Genomic DNA, 21,633 nt, shown 5'->3' with positions numbered 1-21,633 from the left:
TTATATCGTTAAAAAAAAGTCTGAATACAAAAATGAGCTTTTTGGTCTTAATTCAGGGTTAGGCTTATCAACGTGGTTAATGTTAGGTTTAAAATCTGATTTTAAGAAGATAAATTGTAGAAATAGGCAGAGTTGAGGACTTTGTGGCGGTGGTAACTAGTGACGACCATCCCAGCTGGTTGGAAAAAGCTTGACAGAGGGGTGACCGGTAGATGTGTGTTTTAGCGTCTCTGTTTATGATTAAATAACATTTACTTTCGACGTTGTATGCATTAATGCAAGTGAAAACAGCGTGGGACCGTATCCGTTCTGTCGGGAAAACCGGTTAGCTAGCTTTTTACAAATAATAATTCCTCGTTTTGGTCATCCAGTTGATCAGACGTGTCGGTCTTGTTGATTTCATCTCGATAGCTGGCTGGCTAGCCATTTTCAGATAAAGAAGGGCGATCAACGTGGATTAATTGGACTAGCTACCTACAGTACGATGAGTACCTTGGATTCTGTGGATCGAGTTGAACTGTGCGAGAGCCTTTTGACATGGGTACGTATAAATTAATTATCTCGGTTTAATGAACGGTTGTAGACTAAATGTAGTAGGTTTACGTTGTCTGGCTTTAGCTAGCGCTAAAATCAAGTCTACCAAACCTAGGAAAGTTATGGAAGCCAACGCGTTACCTATCTGTGGTGTATATATATGTAAACTAGCTACTAGAGTTTTATCTTGTCTGATTGTTAAAATACTGATAACTAACGTTAGCTAATTGTCTACCCAAGATAACTAGCATAGTTTAACAGCTGGCTATATGACTACTGCTTGAGGATGATGACAGAGTTTAAAACGCTGTCATCAAGAGTTTAAAACGATATACGTTTTAAACTCTCATCATCCTCAAGCAGTAGTCATATAGCCAGCTGTTTAAGTTAAGTACCTTAACTATGGTAGACAATTAGCTATCAGTATTTTAACAACCAGACAACATAAAACTCTAGTAGCTAGTTCACATACGTTAATCAGAGATGTTGAAGGATACCCCCGCCATGGATAGACAAGTTGTACACATCAATACTGTACATGCGTCCTTCTCTAAGGAGCCCTCTTCTAAATGATCCTGTGGCTGAGATTCTGTCTCACTCAATCCATCAATCATGAATTTCCTAACAGCAGGTTGTCATGTGGCTAATTACTGAAATGTAATATTTATTTGGAAGTTGACAGAGACCTTTGCTTTCTATTTGACCTTCTGTCCAGCTATCATAACAAAAAGGTTGACAAATACTGGTCACAACAACAGTGAGTGGGTCCAGATGTGTCAAAGGGATTCAAAGGGATGGAATGTGTACAGTGGCACTGTAGACACAGGTCTATTGAAAGTTCCGGTGTTGTATTGAAAGTTGTTGACTTACCAAAATGTAGATTGCGTAGCCTAATATGGCTTAGTTAGCTAGTTTTAATTAATATTTTTATCTGGATGAAGCAGGTACAAACATCCTCTTCTAAGTCATCATGGCTGGGGTTATCTGTCTCTGAGATTGTGACATTGAGCACACTGTGACACTGTGATTGTGACGTCTCTTGATATTGGGGAGTTTTCAAATGTTTCTACCACACCATCAATCCTAAACTGATCATGATGATTTGGGTGTGATTTATTTATTCCATTAATAGCTAAGTTTAAAAAAAGTGCATTGTATGTTACTGGTCCAAAGCTAGCGAGCCACAGACAGTAGTTCAAATGCATTCATATTGAGAAGATAGCCCGCCAGTTAAGGTTTATGTCTTAAAGAAAGATCGATCTAGTTGCTCCTGCTCCCTTCCCTGGAAGTAATATAGTTGGCTCACATTCCTCACATAGCTGTTTAGCATTGTTGCTAAAATATACTGAAGCATGCCCACCACTCACACAGTCAACAAGAGAACATTGTTTCCCTCTGTCAGCAAGCATTGTGAGTATACACACAGTAGCCTAGGCCATGTCGCTGAAGCCTGAACCCTGGAAAGTGTGGGTTTACTCAAATATTCTCAAAAAGTCCTCCTCTGCAGGAAACTGGTGTCAAGGGAACCGGGCCTAATGCCATTGTTTTGAGCACACTCATACCAAGTTGTATTTTCCTTATTGGGACAACTGGGCAATAAATGGACAGTAATTTGACAAACTATGTAATCTCCCTAAATGAACTGCAGTCTATTGTTCTGAATGATTATTAATAGGGGTTCAGCAGCAACTCTGGATGTATTGTATTTGTTGCCGTTCGTTATTAATAAACCGGTTCTTCTCACAAGGACATTAACATGCACATTCCTGTAAGATGGTAAGGCCCATGAGGGTGTAACTTGGCATGATGGTAAAGGGCCAAGGACCACACCCTATCATGCCAATTAGCCACATCGTGGCACCATAATAGATTGAAAATGCTAACTTTGATAGGTCACAACCCTCACCACATTTGACCTAGAGTCATGAAATTTGGGTACATGGGTCACAATCCTCACAAGGAACACATTTGCCTCAAGGACCCGTAAGGTCTGCTGCCATGATGGATTTTCCACCATTCAGAATTTTGTGATAAGCACTTAAAACGCTACTCCTCTGTTACCAAATGACCGGTCTGCACGAAACTTGATATGTGGCATCTACGGAAAAGGTTCTCCCAACTCAATATTTTCCAAATGAGAACCTAAAACAACATGGCCACTATTGACCAATAAGCCTTCACATGGGTGTGGTCTGGCACATAAATACATATAAATCAGGCAAGGATATTCATATTGTAACAAAATTTGGTACACATGTTCCAAACACAGTCAATACTCAACATATGTACGCACATTCAGATCGATCACACTGTGATGCTATAACAAGCTGTTTATATCTCTTGATGTGTTTGAGTGATGAAATTTGGCACACATGCTCAGGGATATGAGCCTAGTTAACCTGTAAAGTATCGCTAAGTTTGGCTGCATGGTAGGGCTGGGCTAATGTGTCCAAAATATATCAGGGTATTTTTTTTAAATTGGACGGTATGACGGTATTTGATATTTAATGTTTTTGAATAATCAAAGTTCTACATTTTTCTTTATGAGTAGTGCGTGACTCTAGGGTGGCAAGGCATACATTCTAAATGATTTCAATGGGTATTTTTCGGGGGCTCCCGATTCGCGCAGCGGTCTAAAGCACTGCATCTCAGTGCAAGACATGTCACTACAGACACCCTTGTTCGAATCCAGGCTGTATCACAACCGGCCACGATTGGGAGTCCCATAGGGTGGCGCACAATTGGCCCAGCGTTGTCCGGGTTTGGCCGGTGTAGGCTGTCATTGTAAATAAGAATTTGTTCTTAACCTCTCTGGGGTAGGTGGGACGCAATCGTCCCACCTGGCCAATAGCCAGGGAAAATGCAGAGCGCCAAATTCAAATAAAATTCTATAAAAATCAAACTTTCGTTAAATCACACATGTAAGTTACCAAATTAAAACTACAATCGTTGTGATTCCAGCCAACATGTCAGATTTCAAAAAGGCTTTTCCGCGAAAGCATAAGATGCTATTATCTGATGATAGCACAACAGTAAACAAAGAGAGTAGCATATTTCAACACTGCAGGCACGACACAAAACGCAGAAATAAAAACACAATTCATGCCTTACCTTTGACGAACTTCTTTTGTTGGCACTCCAATATGTCCCATAAACATCACAAATGGTCCTTTTGTTCGATTAATTCCGTCGATATATATCCAAAATGTCAATTTATTTGGCGCGTTTCATCCAGAAAAACACAGCTTCCAACTTGCGCAACGTCACTACAAAATATCTCAAAAGTTACATGTAAACTTTACCAAAACATTTCAAACTACTTTTGTAATACAACGTTAGGTATTTTTAAATGTTAATAATCGATCAAATTGAAGACGGGATGATCTGTGTTCAATACAAAAAGAAAACAAACTGACGCAACTTTTCTGGTAATGTCCCTCTCTCAAACAATCCACTTCATGTGACTGTCATTCAAGATGGCCGTACTTCTTCATTACACAAAGGAAAAACCTCAACCAATTTCTAAGGACTGGTGACATCCAGTGGAAGCTGTAGGAACTACAAACAAGTCCCTTAGAAATCTGGTTTCTCAATGAAATATAATTGAAAAGACAGTGACCTAAAAAAAAAAAAAAAATAGTTTGTTCTCGGGGTTTTGCCTGCTACATAAGTTCTGTTATACTCACAGACATGATTCAAACAGTTTTAGAAACTTCAGAGTGTTTTCTATCCACATCTACTAATAACATGCATATCTTCTATTCTGGGGATGAGTAGCAGGCAGTTGAATTTGGGCATGCTATTTATCCAAAAGTGAAAATGCTGCCCCCTACCCCGAAGAAGTTAACTGACTTGCCTAGTTAAATCAAATAAAAAATAATGTTCAATTTTACCAAAAATTATTTTCAGCATTTTTATAAATTTTTGCATTTCCTGCACTCATTTGAGATAATTTCCACACTGCCACGTAGAGCTGCACGATATGGGCAAACAATCTAGGTCTTATTTTTAACCAAATGTTGCAATTGCGATTTGACTGTTGGAATCATGGAAATAGAATGATGATTGTTCAAATTCTATAGTTAGAACATAATAGTGGGCACTGAATACAGTGTTTGACATGACAACAAATGAAAATGCCAGGGAGGAGTTATTGTGACAGGGTAGGAACCAAAGTGTTGACAAGTGTTTCCGAGGGGGCCCTATAATCTTTGGCTACATCTACTTCATGTAGCTACCATATTCTTGCTTCACTTATTCCTCTCCTGATTTAGAAGATTCTGTTGCACAAACAACATGGAGATGTAGACCCACGTCATCACTGGTATTATCAGGCTTTATAGCTAGTTACAATTGCTTAGACTCAGCATATTTATTACCATTAGCGATTAGCATTTGCGGCTAACAAGCTTTAGGCCCAACTTACAAAGAAAATACAAATGATCTGTTTGCAGATGTAAGAAACACAAACTGCTAGTGGATTTATATTAAGAAGCAAAGTGAAAACCGCATTATTGTCATGATCATTGTTGCATGTGCTGCGTTGACCAGGCAGACTGAATGCAAGTAGCTCGTGGTCGAGGGACAACCAATGCGCTCCTTGAGGGGCGGGGCTAGGTCTGTGTGGCAAGCGGCATGGAGAGAGAGAGATGACTCAAGTAGCGAAGTAAACTATAAAAATGGACATTTCTCAATGCGTATCACATTTTAACAAACCAAACATTCAAATACCGTTATAGAAGGTAAAGTTAAAAACCCAAACCTGTCCATGCATCAATACTGGTATATCGTAAAATACAGTGTTGGACAGAAAGTCATTCATGCAACTTATTGGCTCATAGCAGCCATATTGTTTGAGCTAGAGTCCTGGAAAACATGGTGGTTGAATATGTGGATCCATAGATGGTGCTGATGGGTCCAGCACACTTCATAAAAAAATTGTCCAATATGCATATTGCATGATCAGTTTGATTCCGAGTTCTGATATTTGGCAAGCGTGGTAAGCAGTACGGAAGTAGCTTATCCTAGGGTGATGTGTCCAATGGTGTCACAGTAGTCCCACAACTGAAACCCAGCATTGCTGCTTGCAGCTATATATATATATATATTTTTTTTTTTTCTTGACATGGTTGAAATGCTCAAATTATTTGCCCAGCTTTTTTAAATAAAAAATAAAAAGAAATTGAGTACACAGAAACGGAGTAATTTGGTCAAAAAGCATGGCAGTGATTGGCCTATAGGGTGCGCAGTTGTAAGCAGTCTTTAGAGCTCTGCTACCCGACCCAGCCCGATGGGTCCCGGGTTAGGGCCGGGTAGGGACTTTCTTTCATCAATAACTAGGGTACGGGTTCGAGTGTCACAAAATGTATCACTTACATTTTGAAACTGTTCTGCCACACACAGTACAGTCATATCTTACTAAGATCATAACATGGTGTTAGAAGTGCTTCAAACCTGCCAAATATAAGAGATGAGAGATATTTAAAAAAAAATAATGTTTCAAGTTTAGAGTAATGAAAAGTAGCTAACTGCTCTCTGTTTTCATTGAGTAAAGCAGGCCAAGCGAAGCCATTGCTATGGATACTCACTTACTCTGAAGCTCCATGAGCAGAGTGCATGCAGAGCGAGCTGCCTGTACCCAGGGAGTGAGTGATGGACAGAGAGGAGCGGCTCATGGATTTACTAACGGAGGAAGTTGTTTCGGGCCAGGCTTTAAATTTGGCAGAAGCAATCGGGCCTGTGTAGGGTACGGCCTGAATTTAGCTGGTGTGAGCTTGAAATGTATACCCGTGCAGGACTCTAACAGTCTCACTTACACCCTCATCCCTTGCCCTGTTTGACCTTAAATAAAAAGTTAAGTTAGCGGTGTTGAACGTTTTAAACGAAATGGGGATCGTCTTCCCCCCCCTGCTCTCGACCCGCTCCACTAAAGCCCTGTCGATGTGAATGGGGGAGATTTGGCCCACCGTTTTCTATAGTCCTCAATCAACTCCTTTGGCTTGTTGAGGGAGAGGTTGTTGTCCTGACAACACACTGCCAGGTCTTTTACATCCTCATAGGCTGTCTCATCGTCATCGGTGATCAGGCCTACCACTGTCGTGTCGTCTGCAAACTTAATGATGGTGTTGAAGTCATGCGTGGCCACGCAGTTGTGGTTGAATAGGGAGTACAGGAGGGGACTAAGCACGCACCCCTGAGGGGCCTCTGTTCTGAGGTCAGCGTGGCAGATGGGTTGTTGCCTACCCTCACCGCCTGGGGGTGTCCCGTCAGGAGGTCAAGGATCGTTGCAGATTCTAACAAAGGTGTAACAAAGGAGATGTATTGACTCAGCGGTGTGAAGTTAATTATGTATTTCATTAAATGTTGCTACATTTTCTAAACGTGTTCGCTTTGTTATTGTGTGTAGATGGGTGAGAGAGAGAATGATTATTCCATTTTGAATTCAAGTTGTAAAATATGTAATAAGTCAAGGTGTATGAATATTTTCTGAAGGCACCAGCATGGCAATTGTACTGAACTCTTAAATAACATTTTCATATCATTTTCATATCAATGTTCCTGTGATTTGTAAGTAATGTTTCCCAAGAGACCATTCTCTTAATATCAAATACAACTTACCGGGAACTTTGTTACATGTTCTGACTTTTAAGATATTAATGTTGTAGACACTTTTCGGGTATGCCGTGAAACGCTACCTACAGCACTAGACTAAACTTCACTTGCGTCATATTTGTGTTATTGAGAGATAAACATGGTAATGCTTTCACTGATTGCATATAAATTAACATTGTTGTTACATGGAGTGCTTGCTTTGTTATCCAACTGATCTTGTCCTTTGTGTCATCCTGTGAACCCCGTTCATTGCTGCTTGCAGCTATATTTTTGGTAACATTTTTTCCCTGGGAGTTCAGTTTTTCCTCCACTCCACCCATCTGTTTCCTTTCATTTAGAATTGTATGTGGGTGTGGAGGATTTCCTCATTTTAGCTTTCTCTCAGATGACAATGAGGCTCTGCCTGGTGCAGCTCATTTAGAGGTGAGGAGAACTAAACATACTACAAACAGATGTGAAAAATGGAACCTGAATTAAAACAAAAAGAGATCAGTCATTTTCAAACAACTGAATATGTCTATGTTAAAAACGAGCTCCTTGAGTACCACAGCCAGGGGTTTAGAGGTTATACAATAATCTGAATGAGATTAGCAGATGAATTAGGATTTGATCGGAGTACGTTACCATAAGATGGCGGATGAGCCTTGTACCAGTCTATGTTTCTTGGAGAGGACATTGCTTATGAGGTGGTGTGGTCTCCTATGCTGACTAGTATTGTCTGGTTTACCCTTGGCCTCTGCAGCATGCGAGGGCAAAATGTAAAACCCCACACCAATTTTGTCAACATGTACTCTAATGGGTTGTCTAACCAGCTGGCGGTCAACCATTGCCTCTATGCTAATCCACAGCAGGGTTTCTGTTAGCCAGCAATTGCCGGCTTTTGGCCGGTAATGAAAAGCTGTTTAAAACGGATAAAAATGACCTGAAGAAGAAAAAATGCTTTTATTCATTGTTGTAAATACCAGTTAATGCAAATTCAATTGACCGTCATATTTCAGTCTATTGGTTCATTTGCATAATGTAATACAACTAACACAGCAAAAAAAGAAACATCCCTTTTTCAGGACTCTGTCTTTCAGAGATAAATCGTAAAAATCCAAATAACTTCACAGATCTTCATTGTAAAGGGTTTAAACACTGTTTCCCATGCTTGTTCAATGAACCAGAAACAGTTAAGACACTAACAGCTTACAGGCGGTAGGCAATTAAGATCACAGTTATGAAAACTTAGGACACTAAAGAGGACTTTCTACTGACTCTGAAAAACACCAAAAGAAAGATGCTCAGGGTTCCTGCTCATCTGTGTGAACGTGCCTTAGGCATGCTGCAAGGAGGCATCTGGACAGCAGATGTGGCCAGGGCAATAAATTGCAATGTCCGTACTGTGAGACGCCTAAGACGGCGCTACAGGGAGACAGGACGGACAGCTGATCATCCTCGCAGTGGCAGACCACGTGTAACAACACCTGCACAGGATCGGTACATCCGAACGTCACACCTGTGGGACAGGTACAGGATGACAATAACTGCCCAAGTTACACCAGGAACGCACAATCCCTTCATCAGTGCTCAGACTATCCGCAATAGGCTGAGAGAGGCTGGACTGAGGGCTTGTAGGCCTGTTGTAAGGCAGGTCCTCACCAGACATCACCGGCAACAACGTCGCCTATGGGCACAAACCCATCGTCACTGGACCAGACAGGACTGGCAAAAAGTGCTCTTCACTGAATAGTCGCGGCTTTCTCTCACTAGGGGTGATGGTCGGATTCGCATTTATCGACGAAGGAATGAGCGTTACACCGAGGCCTGTACTCTGGAGCGGGATCGATTTGGAGGTGGAGGGTCCATCATGGTCTGGGGTGGTGTGTCACAGCATCATCAGACTGCCTGCAATGACAACAAGCTCAATCTCAACGCTGTGCGTTACAGGGAAGACATCCTCCTCCCGCATGTGGTAGCCTTCCTGCAGGCTCATCCTCACACGACCCTCCAGCATGACAATGTAACCAGCCATACTGCTCGTTCTGTGCGTGATTTCCTGCAAGACAGGAATGTCAGTGTTCTGCCATGGCCAGCGAAGAGCCTGAATCTCAATCCCATTGAGCACGTCTGGGACCTGTTGGATCGGAGGGTGAGGGCTACGGCCCACAGAAATGTCTGGGAACTTGCAGGTGCCTTGTTACCCCACTCTTCTACCATCTCACAGCAAGAACTGGCAAATCTGGTGTAGTCCATGAGGAGGAGTTGCACTGCAGTACTTAATGCAGCTGGTGGCCACACCAGATACTGACTGTTATTTTAGATTTTTGAATGGAATGGAATGAAGCAGAGAAAAGACAGGAACTGGAGGGGTGGAACTGGAATGGAGAGAAAAGACAGGAACTGGAGGGGTGGAACTGGAATGGAGCAGAGAAAATACAGGAGCTGGAGGAGTGGAACTGGAATGGAGCAGATAAAAGACAGGAGCTGGAGGGGTGGAACTGGAATGGAGCAGATAAAAGACAGGAGCTGGAGGGGTGGAACTGGAATGGAGCAGATAAAAGACAGGAGCTGGAGGGGTGGAACTGGAATGAAGCAGAGAAAAGACAGGAACTGGAGGGGTGGAACTGGAATGGAGAGAAAAGACAGGAACTGGAGGGGTAGAACTGGAATGTAGCAGAGAAAATACAGGAACTGGAGGGGTGGAACTGGAATGGAGCAGAGAAAATACAGGAACTGGAGGGGTGGAACTGGAATGGAGAGAAAAGACAGGAACTGGAGGGGTGGAACTGGAATGGAGAGAAAAGACAGGAACTGGAGGGGTAGAACTGGAATGGAGCAGAGAAAATACAGGAACTGGAGGGGTGGAACTGGAATGGAGAGAAAAGACAGGAACTGAAGGGGTGGAACTGGAATGGAGCAGAGAAAAGACAGGAGCTGGAGGGGTGGAACTGGAATGGAGAGAAAAGACAGGAACTGGAGGGGTGGAACTGGAATGGAGCAGAGAAAAGACAGGAACTGGAGGGGTGGAACTGGAATGGAGAAAAGACAGGAACTGGAGGGGTGGAACTTGAATGGAGCAGAGAAAAGACAGGAACTGGAGGGGTGGAACTGGGCAAGAAGAACTGAGACCCATATCAGAGTCAGGGCATGACCAGGACCAGACCGCTTTCAAGGGCAGCCAAGCAACTCTGTGTCTGACAGTGTTATCCTTCATCACTTACACTCACCTGCAATTTTAATAGTCTGTCGTTGACTTCACCAGGGGTATTAGGCCTACCTGTTTGGGGCCTTTATGTTCCACTTTGGTCATTCCACTTCAAAAAGCACAAAAAAGAGGATTTTGTCACCCACCATCTGATTTGTTTTGAATTTGTTTCTGTAGTTAGTAACCAAAATTATTTATAATTCCTGAAACATTATTTTGTTTAAATATAATTTGATCACTGAGAAATTAGTCTACGGACTGATTGCGCCCAAATTATAGGATTCAGATAGTATTCAATGAATATAGTACCCAACATCCGATTTGGACCAAACTTCTTCCTACCAATGAGTTAGACCTGAGGAATCCCCCCCCCAAAATTGTCGAAAGTGACCTATGGACCCCTCATGCCAACCCCAACAAGCAGTATACAGTATCAGTTCGAGCTGGGCAATAAATTGCCTGAATTGATGCGATAACATTAAGTTTATAACCCATATTAGCAAATATTTCATTTCAAACTTCACATATCTCTAATATAGGCTACTTATCGTAATGAACGACATCAGCAAAATGCCTGTGATAAGTGATCGATATGGTCGGTGTCGATAACTATCGGTTTATTGTCCCAGATATTGGCTGTATCACAACCGGCCGTGATTGGGAGTCCCATAGAGGTGCACAACTGTTCCAGCGTCGTCCGGGTTTGGGTTTGGGCCGAGGTAGGCCGTCGTTGTAATTAAGAATTTGTTCTTAACTGACTTGCCTAGTTAAATAAAAACGGAATGCTTTTTTAACCCAACTCTCCCTGAAAGGTAGATAGTGGTCGCTGTCTGAAGACTATCCCTATGTCATTCTCATGTATGAAGACTTTTCCTACAAGCCCAAAACTTTGATGGAGAAATGGGCTAGGGAGTAAAATGTAGTGACAAACCTCATAATATAATTAATTGCGTGAGTTATTTCAATAAAATGATCAGGAATCAGCTCTGTATGTAGTGTGATTAGTGACCTTTACCATGAAACCCACACCGGTACCTTTACCATTAAACCCTTTAACACAGGGCCTCCTCCTTTCCCTGATAACACTGGGCCTCCTCCTCTACCTGATAACACTGGGCCTCCTCCTCTACCTGATAACACTGGGCCTCCTCCTCTACCTGATAACACTGGGCCTCCTCCTCTACCTGATAACACTGGGCCTCCTCCTCTACCTGATAACACTGGGCCTCCTCCTCTACCTGATAACACTGGGCCTCCTCCTCCTCCTCTACCTGATAACACTGGGCCTCCTCCTCCTCCTCTACCTGATAACACTGGGCCTCCTCCTCCTCCTCTACCTGATAACACTGGGCCTCCTCCTCCTCCTCTACCTGATAACACTGGGCCTCCTCCTCCTCCTCTACCTGATAACACTGGGCCTCCTCCTCCTCCTCTACCTGATAACACTGGGCCTCCTCCTCCTCCTCTACCTGATAACACTGGGCCTCCTCCTCCTCCTCTACCTGATAACACTGGGTCTCCTCCTCTACCTGATAACACTGGGCCTCCTCCTCTACCTGATAACACTGGGCCTCCTCCTCTACCTGATAACACTGGGCCACCTCCTCTACCTGTTAACACTGGGCCACCTCCTCTACCTGATAACACTGGGCCACCTCCTCTACCTGATAACACTGGGCCACCTCCTCTACCTGATAACACTGGGCCTCCTCCTCTACCTGATAACACTGGGCCTCCTCCTCTACCTGATAACACTGGGCCACCTCCTCTACCTGATAACACTGGGCCACCTCCTCTACCTGATAACACTGGGCCACCTCCTCTACCTGATAACACTGGGCCACCTCCTCTACCTGATAACACTGGGCCACCTCCTCTACCTGATAACACTGGGCCACCTCCTCTACCTGATAACACTGGGCCTCCTCCTCTACCTGATAACACTGGGCCACCTCCTCTACCTGATAACACTGGGCCACCTCCTCTACCTGATAACACTGGGCCTCCTCCTCTACCTGATAACACTGGGCCTCCTCCTCTACCTGATAACACTGGGCCACCTCCTCTACCTGATAACACTGGGCCACCTCCTCTACCTGATAACACTGGGCCACCTCCTCTACCTGATAACACTGGGCCACCTCCTCTACCTGATAACACTGGGCCACCTCCTCTACCTGATAACACTGGGCCACCTCCTCTACCTGATAACACTGGGCCTCCTCCTCTACCTGATAACACTGGGCCTCCTCCTCTACCTGATAACACTGGGCCTCCTCCTCTACCTGATAACACTGGGCCTCCTCCTCTACCTGATAACACTGGGCCTCCTCCTCTACCTGATAACACTGGGCCTCTACATGTTGTAATCTGAGCCTTTCCCATACTTAGGCCTACACTGAGATGCCCTGTGTTGTCTCGTGCCATCCTAACACATTACTATGAGTCTGGGATCATGGCACCATGTGTTTTTCCCTCCCCTTCCCTGTACTCTACTGCAACATTTCAGGAGTCCCAACTAGCAAGAGACAACTGTTAGTGCTTTTCTGTGGACACACACACTCTCTCTCTCTCTTTCTCTCTCTTTCCCACTTCCCTTCTCCGTCATGTCTTTTACCACAACAATGTCTACCCTCTCACAGAGCAGCTTTCAGTTCTGTGGTCCTGTGCTGCAACTAAGTGCTCTGCCACAGCCTGTATGAGTGAACCATTCGTTCCTTCCCCTGGTAATCGTAGTTATGTAACACACTAACAGGACTGTTTGGGTTCAGCCCCTTGGTCCCCAGCCCCGTACCTCAGTACCGCTAAAGAGGATATGACACTGCATCCCAAATAACACAATGTCGGGATACATATTCCGTTCCCATCAGACTTACTTATTGACCTAGCTGTTCTTGTTTTGGCCGACCGGACCGGACCGGGGTTCCCTCCCGGAGCCTGTCGCTAACAGCTGTAGGACGGGCCTGTCAGGGGGACCCTGTAGCTCAGAGAAAATACATCGCAGTAGACCTGTTCTGACTAGTAGATCGTACACACACATTTTTAAACATCACCTTTTGTAAGACCTAGTCCTAATTCTTACTCAGTAGACAATAGGTTATGGCCTATATCAGTGTGTCTGTGTTGACTGGACAGCAGTAGAACTCATTTAAAAGGGACATGTAAAGTTGTGCTGTTTTCACTGCTCAGATCAGTCTTGCAACAGAGGACATTAAGCAATACTTTACGACACTGACGGACCAGTAACCTATCCTCTGTGGTGAGGTCAGTCTTGTAGACTATTTATAGATATTCATTCCACCTTAGCGTGTCTACTCCATGACTCATAACAAGTAGCGATTTATAAGTTTGATATTTTAATACAAGAGAGCCTAAACAAATCCTATAAGATTAAATGTTAGTTTCAAAGGGGGGGGGGGGGGGGGGGAATTATACTTCTGAATGGTATTACTGTTTTACTTGTTAGGGAATAACCTACCATTTGGAGACATTAATTTCAGGATAGAGGTGTGTCTGTATTTATGTGACTGTAATTATGGCATTGGTCATGGCGCCTCCATGTCTGGTCACCTCCTCTGCTGAGCTCAGTGTTAAGCCTGACAAGATGGCGCCTCCTTGTCTGGTCACCCCCTCTGCTGAGTTCAGTGTTAAGCCTGACAAGATGTCGCTGCAGTGGATAGCAGCTGTTTTACAGGCTCCTGACCAATTCTGCTAATTTTTTTTTTTACGCTGATCTTAACTTTTATAATATCTCCGGCATTATTTCTTGATGGAAAGCAGCTACTGAGCATCAGAACAGAGATCACTAACCTCAAGCTGGATGAAGATTTATTTAATGAGTCAGCAGCTCTGGACGTTCTGCTTTCCCCCGGAACAGGCCCTAATCCCCGGGCCTGTTTACTCCGGACAAGGCCCTAATCCCCGGGCCTGTTTACTAAGGACAAGGCCCTAATCCCCGGGCCTGCTTACTCCGGACAAGGCCGTAATCCCCGACCTGCTTACTCCGGACCAGCCCCTAATCCCCGGGCCTGCTTACTCCGGACCAGCCCCTAATCCCCGGGCCTGCTTACTCCGGACCAGCCCCTAATCCCCGGACCTGCTTACTCCGGACCAGCCCCTAATCCCCGGGCCTGCTTACTCCGGACCAGGCCCTAATCCCCGGACCTGCTTACTCCGGACCAGGCCCTAATCCCCGGACCTGCTTACTCCGGACCAGGCCCTAATCCCCGGACCTGCTTACTCCGGACCAGGCCCTAATCCCCGGGCTTGCTTACTCCGGACCAGGCCCTAATCCCCGGCCCTGCTTACTCCGGACCAGCCCCTAATCCCCGGGCCTGCTTACTCCAGACCGCGAACGTACTGTCACTAGAGACCAAACTGGAAGAGCTCCGTTCGAGACTATCCTGTCAACGGGACCTGAAGAACTGTTATATTCTGATTCGTAGAGTCGTGGCTGAACAAGGACATAGATAATATACATCTCCCTGGTTTTTCCATGCATCGTCGGGACCGGACGGCAGCCTCGGGTAAGACGAAGGGGGGAGGGGTGTGTCGCTTTGTTAACAGCTGGAGCTCGATCTCTAATGTTAAGGAGTCTTACCACAGTCACCGGCTTCATTAATAAGTGTATTCAGACCTTGTCCACACTTTGTTACGTTACAGCCTTATTCTAATATGGATTAAATAAATAATTAACAATCTACACACAATACCCCATAATGACAAAGCGAAAACAGTTTTTTAGAAATGTTTGCCCATTTATTAAATATAATAACAAATACATTATTTACATAAGTATTCAGACCCTTTGCTTATAGTCTTGAAATTGATCTCAGGTGCATCATGTTTCCGTTGATCATCCTTGATGTTTCTACAACTTGGAGTCCACCTGTGGTAAATTCAATTGATTGGACATGTTTTGGGAAGGCACACACCTGTTTATATAAGGTCCCACAGTTGACAGTGCATGTCAGAGCAAAAACCAAGCCATGAGGTCGAAGGAATTGTCCGTAGAGCTGCGAGATAGGATTGTGTCGAGGCACAGATCTGGGGAAGGGTAACAACACATTTCGGCAGCATTGAAGGTCACCAAGAACACCGTGACCTCCATCATTCTTCTGCCTGGCTGGCCAAACTGAGTAATCGGGGGAGAAGGGCCTTGGTCAGGGAGGTGACCAAGACCCCGATGATTACTCTGACAGCGCTCCAGAGTTCCTCTGTGGAGATGGGAGAACCTTCCAGAAGGACAACCATCTCTGCAGCACCCTAACAATCAGACCTTTATGGTAGTGGCCAGACAGAAGCCACTCCTCAGTAAAAGGCACATTACAGCCCGCTTGGAGTTTGCCAAAAGGCACCTAAAGGACTCTCAGACCATGAGAAACAAGATTATCTGGTCTGATGAAAACAAGATTGAACTCTTTGGCCTGAATGCCAAGCATCACATCTAGAGGAAACCAGGGACAGCTCATTACCTGGACAATACCATCCCAATGGTGAAGCATGGCAGCTGCAGGGACTGGGAGAATAGTCAGGTTCCAGGGAAAGATGAACGGAGCAAAGTACAAAGAGATCCTTGATGAAAACCTGCTCCAGAGCGCTAAGGACTCAGACTGGGGCGAAGGTTCACCTTCCAACAGGACAACGGCACACAACCAAGACAACGCAGGAGTGGCTTCGTGACAAGTTTCTGAATGTCCTTGAGTGGCCCAGCCAGAGCCCGGACTTGAGCCTTATCAAACATCTCTGGAGACCTGAAAATAGCTGTGCAGCGACGCTCCCCATCCAACCTGACAGAGCTTGAGAGAATCTGCAGAGAGGAATGGGAGAACATCCCCAAATACAGGTGTGCCAAGCTTGTAGCGTCATACCCAGGAAGACTTGAGGCTGTAATCGCTACCAAAGGTGCTTCAACCAAGAAATTAGTAAAGGGTCAATTTTTGTTTTAATAAGTTTGCAAAAAAAACTATTTAATCTATTTTAGAACAAGGCTGTAGCGTAACAAAATGTCAAAGTGAAGGGGTCTGAATACTTTAAGAATGCACTGTTTGTGATAATTATTTTTTATTGGGCTCATCACTAAGCTAAGGACCCTAAACTGAACACCTTTCCTTTGCAACTCGATCCCGGGCCATCCCCAGGTGGTGAAGGTAGGCAACAATACATCCGCCATGCTGACCCTCAACACCACACACGACTCCAACACCATCATTAAGTTTGCTGACAACACAACTGTGGTAGGCCTGATCACCAACAATGAAGAGACGGGCTATGGGGAGGTCGTCAGTGACCTGGCAGTGTGGTGTCAGGACAACAACCTCTCCTTCAACGTGTGCAAGACAAAGGAGATAATCGTGGACTACAGAAAACGGAGGGCAGAGTACACCCCATCTAAATCAACAGGGCTGTAAGGGGAGTTCCTCGGTGTCCACATCACTAAGTAATTAACATGGTCCACACACACCAACACAGTTGTGAAGAAGACACGACAACACCTCTTACCCCTCAGGAGGTTGAAAAGATTTTTTCAAAGTTCTACTGCTGCACCATCGAGAGCATCTTAACCGGCTGCATCACCGCTTGGTATGGCAACCGTTTGGCATCCGACCGCAAGGCGCTACAGAGGGCAGTGCCTACAATACATTACTGGGGCCGAGCTCCCTGCCATCCAGGACCTTTATACCAGGCGGTGTCGGAGGAAAGCCCTAAAAATTGTCAGAATCCAGCCACCCAAGTCATACTGTTCTCTTTGCTACCAAACGGCACCGATTTTACAAAGTCTGGAACCAACGGGGTCCTGTTGAACAGCTTCTACCCTCGAGCCATAGGACTGCTAAATAACAGAGCATGATGTAAGTGGTAACGATAATAGCATAATTATTGTTTCTCATAGCCAGCCATGCAGAGTCATGGCACACAGTAGGGTATTTACTGTGCGTTGATTGACAACTGAACATCAAGTGTTGAGTAGTTTCACTGAATGAAGTCGATCTCCTATAGCCCTTTCCCTAAATCATTCAGCCTGGTTATGTCCACGGTATCACTTCTGGACAAGTAAACCAAATGATTTCTTAGGTGTCCTAACATGTCGGGACTTGCCCCAGACAGTCTCGTCAGTCCGTGAGAGCGCCGTTCATTTGGCTCTGTAATTCGCATAGGCTACTGGTAGGCTTTGTGGTGATTTATCTACAGATCAGTTGTGAGGATGGTTAATCATCACTGCAGGAACAGGTAGACTCTCATTCTGGTCCCACTATAATAAGTTATTATAGTTTTTAGGGAATCGACTAAATATGTTGAATAGTAGAAAGAGGAGGAAGGGAAGCTCTACTAAGGGACACAATAGTAAATGTTGGTAGACAGAAGGTGCTCTTTGGTAAAAGGGGTGAATTGGTCATCAGAAAGAAAAGAGGACCAAGGCACTCTTCATATAATTAATTAAAATGCCTTTATTTGTATGGAATGTTCAATAGGAACAAACTTTTCGTCCATGCTGCCGAAATGCGTCGGATTTTTAAAAACTTTTTCTATTCAACAAGCCATACAAATAAAGTCATTTTAATTATATGATGAGTGCCTTGGTCCTTCCTTTTTAAATATGTTGACTATTTATTAATTTAAGTGTATCTTAAGACATGAACAGAATGCATCAGTGATTTGTATTTTCTGCAACTTTCTGAAGAGACAACGAGAATTCCCGTCTGCATGTCTACCATTTTGTTTAGCCGTTAGCAATGATGCTAATGAAAACAGTCTTGGGGAAAGCCTCAGTCTACCAAAAGACTCATTTAAATGCTAACTACAAAAGTAGCCTTTGCTTACCTGTGTTACGTTTTCTAACTAAACTAAAAATGGCACTCAAACAGACGGGGGAACTAACATTTTTAAATTTACAACAAAGAGTTACTTAAAGACTCATGGGGGTGTCCACTGAAAGTTGACTAGCAACAACAACTGGGACCTAGAAGACACCTATCATGAGCGCCCACCAAATTTGCCAAGGAAGAGGCAAACCAAAGAAAAACCCCACACCAAACAAACCAAAATGTCCCGCAAAACAGGGAAATCGGATTGTCTTTCTAGAAATCAAATGGGGAGCGCCAACTAAAGGTGTTGACTCTCCACATCTATCCAGCCAACTAAAGGTGTTGACTCTCCACATCTATCCAGCCAACTAAAGGTGTTGACTCTCCATCTATCCAGACAACTAAAGGTGTTGACTCTCCACATCTATCCAGACAACTAAAGGTGTTGACTCTCCACATCTATCCAGACAACTAAAGGTGTTGACTCTCCACATCTATCCAGACAACTAAAGGTGTCGACCCTCCACATCTATCCAGCCAACTAAAGGTGTTGACTCTCCACATCTATCAATACAACTAAAGGTGTCGACCCTCCACATCTAGAGACAACTAAAGGTGTCGACTCTCCACATCTAGAGACAACTAAAGGTGTTGACTCTCCACATCTATCAAGACAACTAAAGGTGTCGACTCTCCACATCTATCCAGCCAACTAAAGGTGTTGACTCTCCACATCTATCCAGCCAACTAAAGGTGTTGACTCTCCATCTATCCAGACAACTAAAGGTGTTGACTCTCCACATCTATCCAGACAACTAAAGGTGTTGACTCTCCATCTATCCAGACAACTAAAGGTGTTGACTCTCCACATCTATCCAGACAACTAAAGGTGTTGACTCTCCACATCTATCCAGACAACTAAAGGTGTTGACTCTCCACATCTATCCAGCCAACTAAAGGTGTTGACTCTCCACATCTATCCAGACAACTAAAGGTGTTGACTCTCCACATCTATCCAGCCAACTAAAGGTGTTGACTCTCCACATCTATCCAGACAACTAAAGGTGTTGACTCTCCACATCTATCCAGACAACTAAAGGTGTTGACTCTCCACATCTATCCAGACAACTAAAGGTGTTGACTCTCCACATCTATCCAGACAACAGGAGCACTGGGCCAGCCACTCTTAAATAGTACTTGGGCCAGCACAGGTGAAACACCTTCCAACTAACGAGAAGGAAACCAGCACAGGTGTAAGACAAACTGACTAAAGAGATGACACAAATCGGTGATGTCCTACGTGCTAACGAGCTGTACGTGTTAAAGTCCGAACCTCAAAACATAAATGGAAAAACCAAAGCCTGTCACACTTTCCCCCTTCAGGCAACAAATATATCCTATATCTTGTTGGACAAGTTTCCTCACCACCAACAAAACAACTATCATTGCACAACATAATCAACTTAAATGCGTTGCTACTTAAATGTGTCACATTCTCCAATGTAAACATAGTGTCTACTGGCTGTCAACATTTTAAATCTAACTTTCCACCAATCTTATAACCCCTTCAAGCTGGATGTCAGTGACAAACTCTACCACAATTGGGCAGAATGACATCATGATTATTTTCATCAATCCAGTGGGTATTTGGTTAAAGCTGTAATATATAACTTTTTGGGAGACCTGGCCAAATTCACATTGACAGATCTATAACACATATTTCTATCTCATTGAGAGCAAGTCTAAGAAGAGGTAGATCTGTTCTGTGTGTCCTATTTCTGTGCTTCCTGTTCTTAAGTTTCATTTTTGCATCTTTTACCTTTGGTTTTTCTACACCAGCTTCAAACAGCTGGTTTATAGCCAATCATTCATTACTCGTTGTGTATTTATTCCTTGTGTTATTATTTTTCTATTTTTCTCTCTGCATTGTGGGTAAGGATCTGTAAGTCTACACCTGTTGTTTACCAAGCATGTGATAAATAACATTTGATTTGATTTCACTTGATCACACATGAGCATGGCCTGCCATGACCAGTGGTGTAAAGTACTTAAGGAGAAATACTTTAAAGTACTACTTAAGTAGTTTTTTGGGGTATCTGTACTTTACTATTTATATTTTTGTCAACTTTTACTTCACTACATTCCTAAATAAAATAATGTACTTTTTACTCCATACATTTTCGCTGACACCCAAAGGTACTCGTTACAATTTGACAGGAAAATGGTAGAATTTACACACTTATCAACAGAACATCCCTGGTCATCCCTACTGCCTCTGATCTGGCGGACTCACTAAAAAACGTTCTTTATTTGTAAATTATGTCTGAGCGTTGGAGTGTGCCCCTGGCTATCCGTCAATATAATATTTTGTTTTTTTAAATAATGCCGTCTGGTTTGCTTAATATGGTTTATACTTTTACTTCTTGATACTTAAGTACATTTTATTAATTTAATTTACTTTTGATACTTAAGTATATTTAAAACCAAATACTACTCAAGTAGTATTTTACTGGGTGACTTTCACTTTTACTTGATTCATTTTCTATTAATGTAACTTTGGTTTTACTGAAGTATGAAAATGGAGTACTTTTCCCACCACAGGCCATGACATCCTATCTGACAGAGCAGCCGAGCCACAAGCAGGTCACAGGCACATTGACAGGGAGTTTATCAGCTCTACTCTGCAGTCACATTCCTCTATTACGTGAGCTGGCGTCACGTGACCTGATGCTCTGAGATGGAAACTCATTTTGACCTCCATTATTTCAACACCATGTCAGTGGAGAGAGCCTGTGAAACCAGACTGCTACTCGACAGACAGACAGAGAGAGAGAAGGGGTGAATGAGTGGGAGAGGACAGGAGAGTAGACTCACAGCTGTGTTTTTCCAGGACTCCGCAGAGGGCTGTGGTAGCTATCTACTGAAGGAGGTGAAGGAAATGAACAGGACCACGTGACACCTCCGTCTGAGCGCTGACAGTATTGTGGGGGGTGTTTAGACTGGCAACACTGCTGGGTCTGGTTCATGTGAAGGACTTTGACAACTATTTATGTGTTAGCAACGGAGAGAGAGAACTAGCTCATCCCTGGAGTGGACAAAGTCTTTCACTCATTTCCTGTGAAAGTCAAAGTAGCCTCAAGGCTCAAACTAATCGTTTGTAGACCTCCATTCCATTTTTGCAAAGGAAGTTGGGAATGTACAGTGACCAAGTTTAAGGCTATGTGAGGAATGAATGGGGGCGAGAGCTAGGTGTCAAGTAAGGATGGATACGACTTAAACACCTTAAGTCGTATCCATCATTACTTGACACCTAGCTCTCGCCCCTATTCATTGTGTCTCTTATTTTATTTTTAAAAAATGTGACTTTTTTTTTTACCCCTTTTGCTTCCCAATTTCGTGGGAAATTTCCAATTGTTAGTTACAGTCTTGTCTCATCGCCGCAAGGTCGAGAGCCATGTGTCCTCTGAAACACGACCCTGCCAATCTGCACTGCTT

General features: G+C 43.8%; 1 protein-coding gene across 1 annotated transcript in view; it reads left to right on the top strand.

The window, feature by feature from the left end:
* Positions 1 to 194: 194 nt before the first annotated feature.
* Positions 195 to 21,633, top strand: part of hook3 (hook microtubule-tethering protein 3) — a 54,174-nt gene continuing 32,735 nt past the window's right edge. Inside the window, exon 1 of the mRNA XM_038983175.1 lies at positions 195 to 541. Within this exon, the coding sequence (XP_038839103.1) occupies positions 485 to 541 (57 nt within the window). The 5' untranslated portion in view covers positions 195 to 484. The remainder of the gene's footprint in view (positions 542 to 21,633) is intronic.

The sequence above is a fragment of the Salvelinus namaycush genome, unplaced genomic scaffold (genome assembly GCF_016432855.1).
Source record: "Salvelinus namaycush isolate Seneca unplaced genomic scaffold, SaNama_1.0 Scaffold15, whole genome shotgun sequence".
In the NCBI taxonomy this organism is placed as follows: domain Eukaryota; kingdom Metazoa; phylum Chordata; class Actinopteri; order Salmoniformes; family Salmonidae; genus Salvelinus; species Salvelinus namaycush.
Note: the sequence above shows the minus strand (reverse complement) of the source record. Positions and strands in the feature narration are given on the sequence as shown.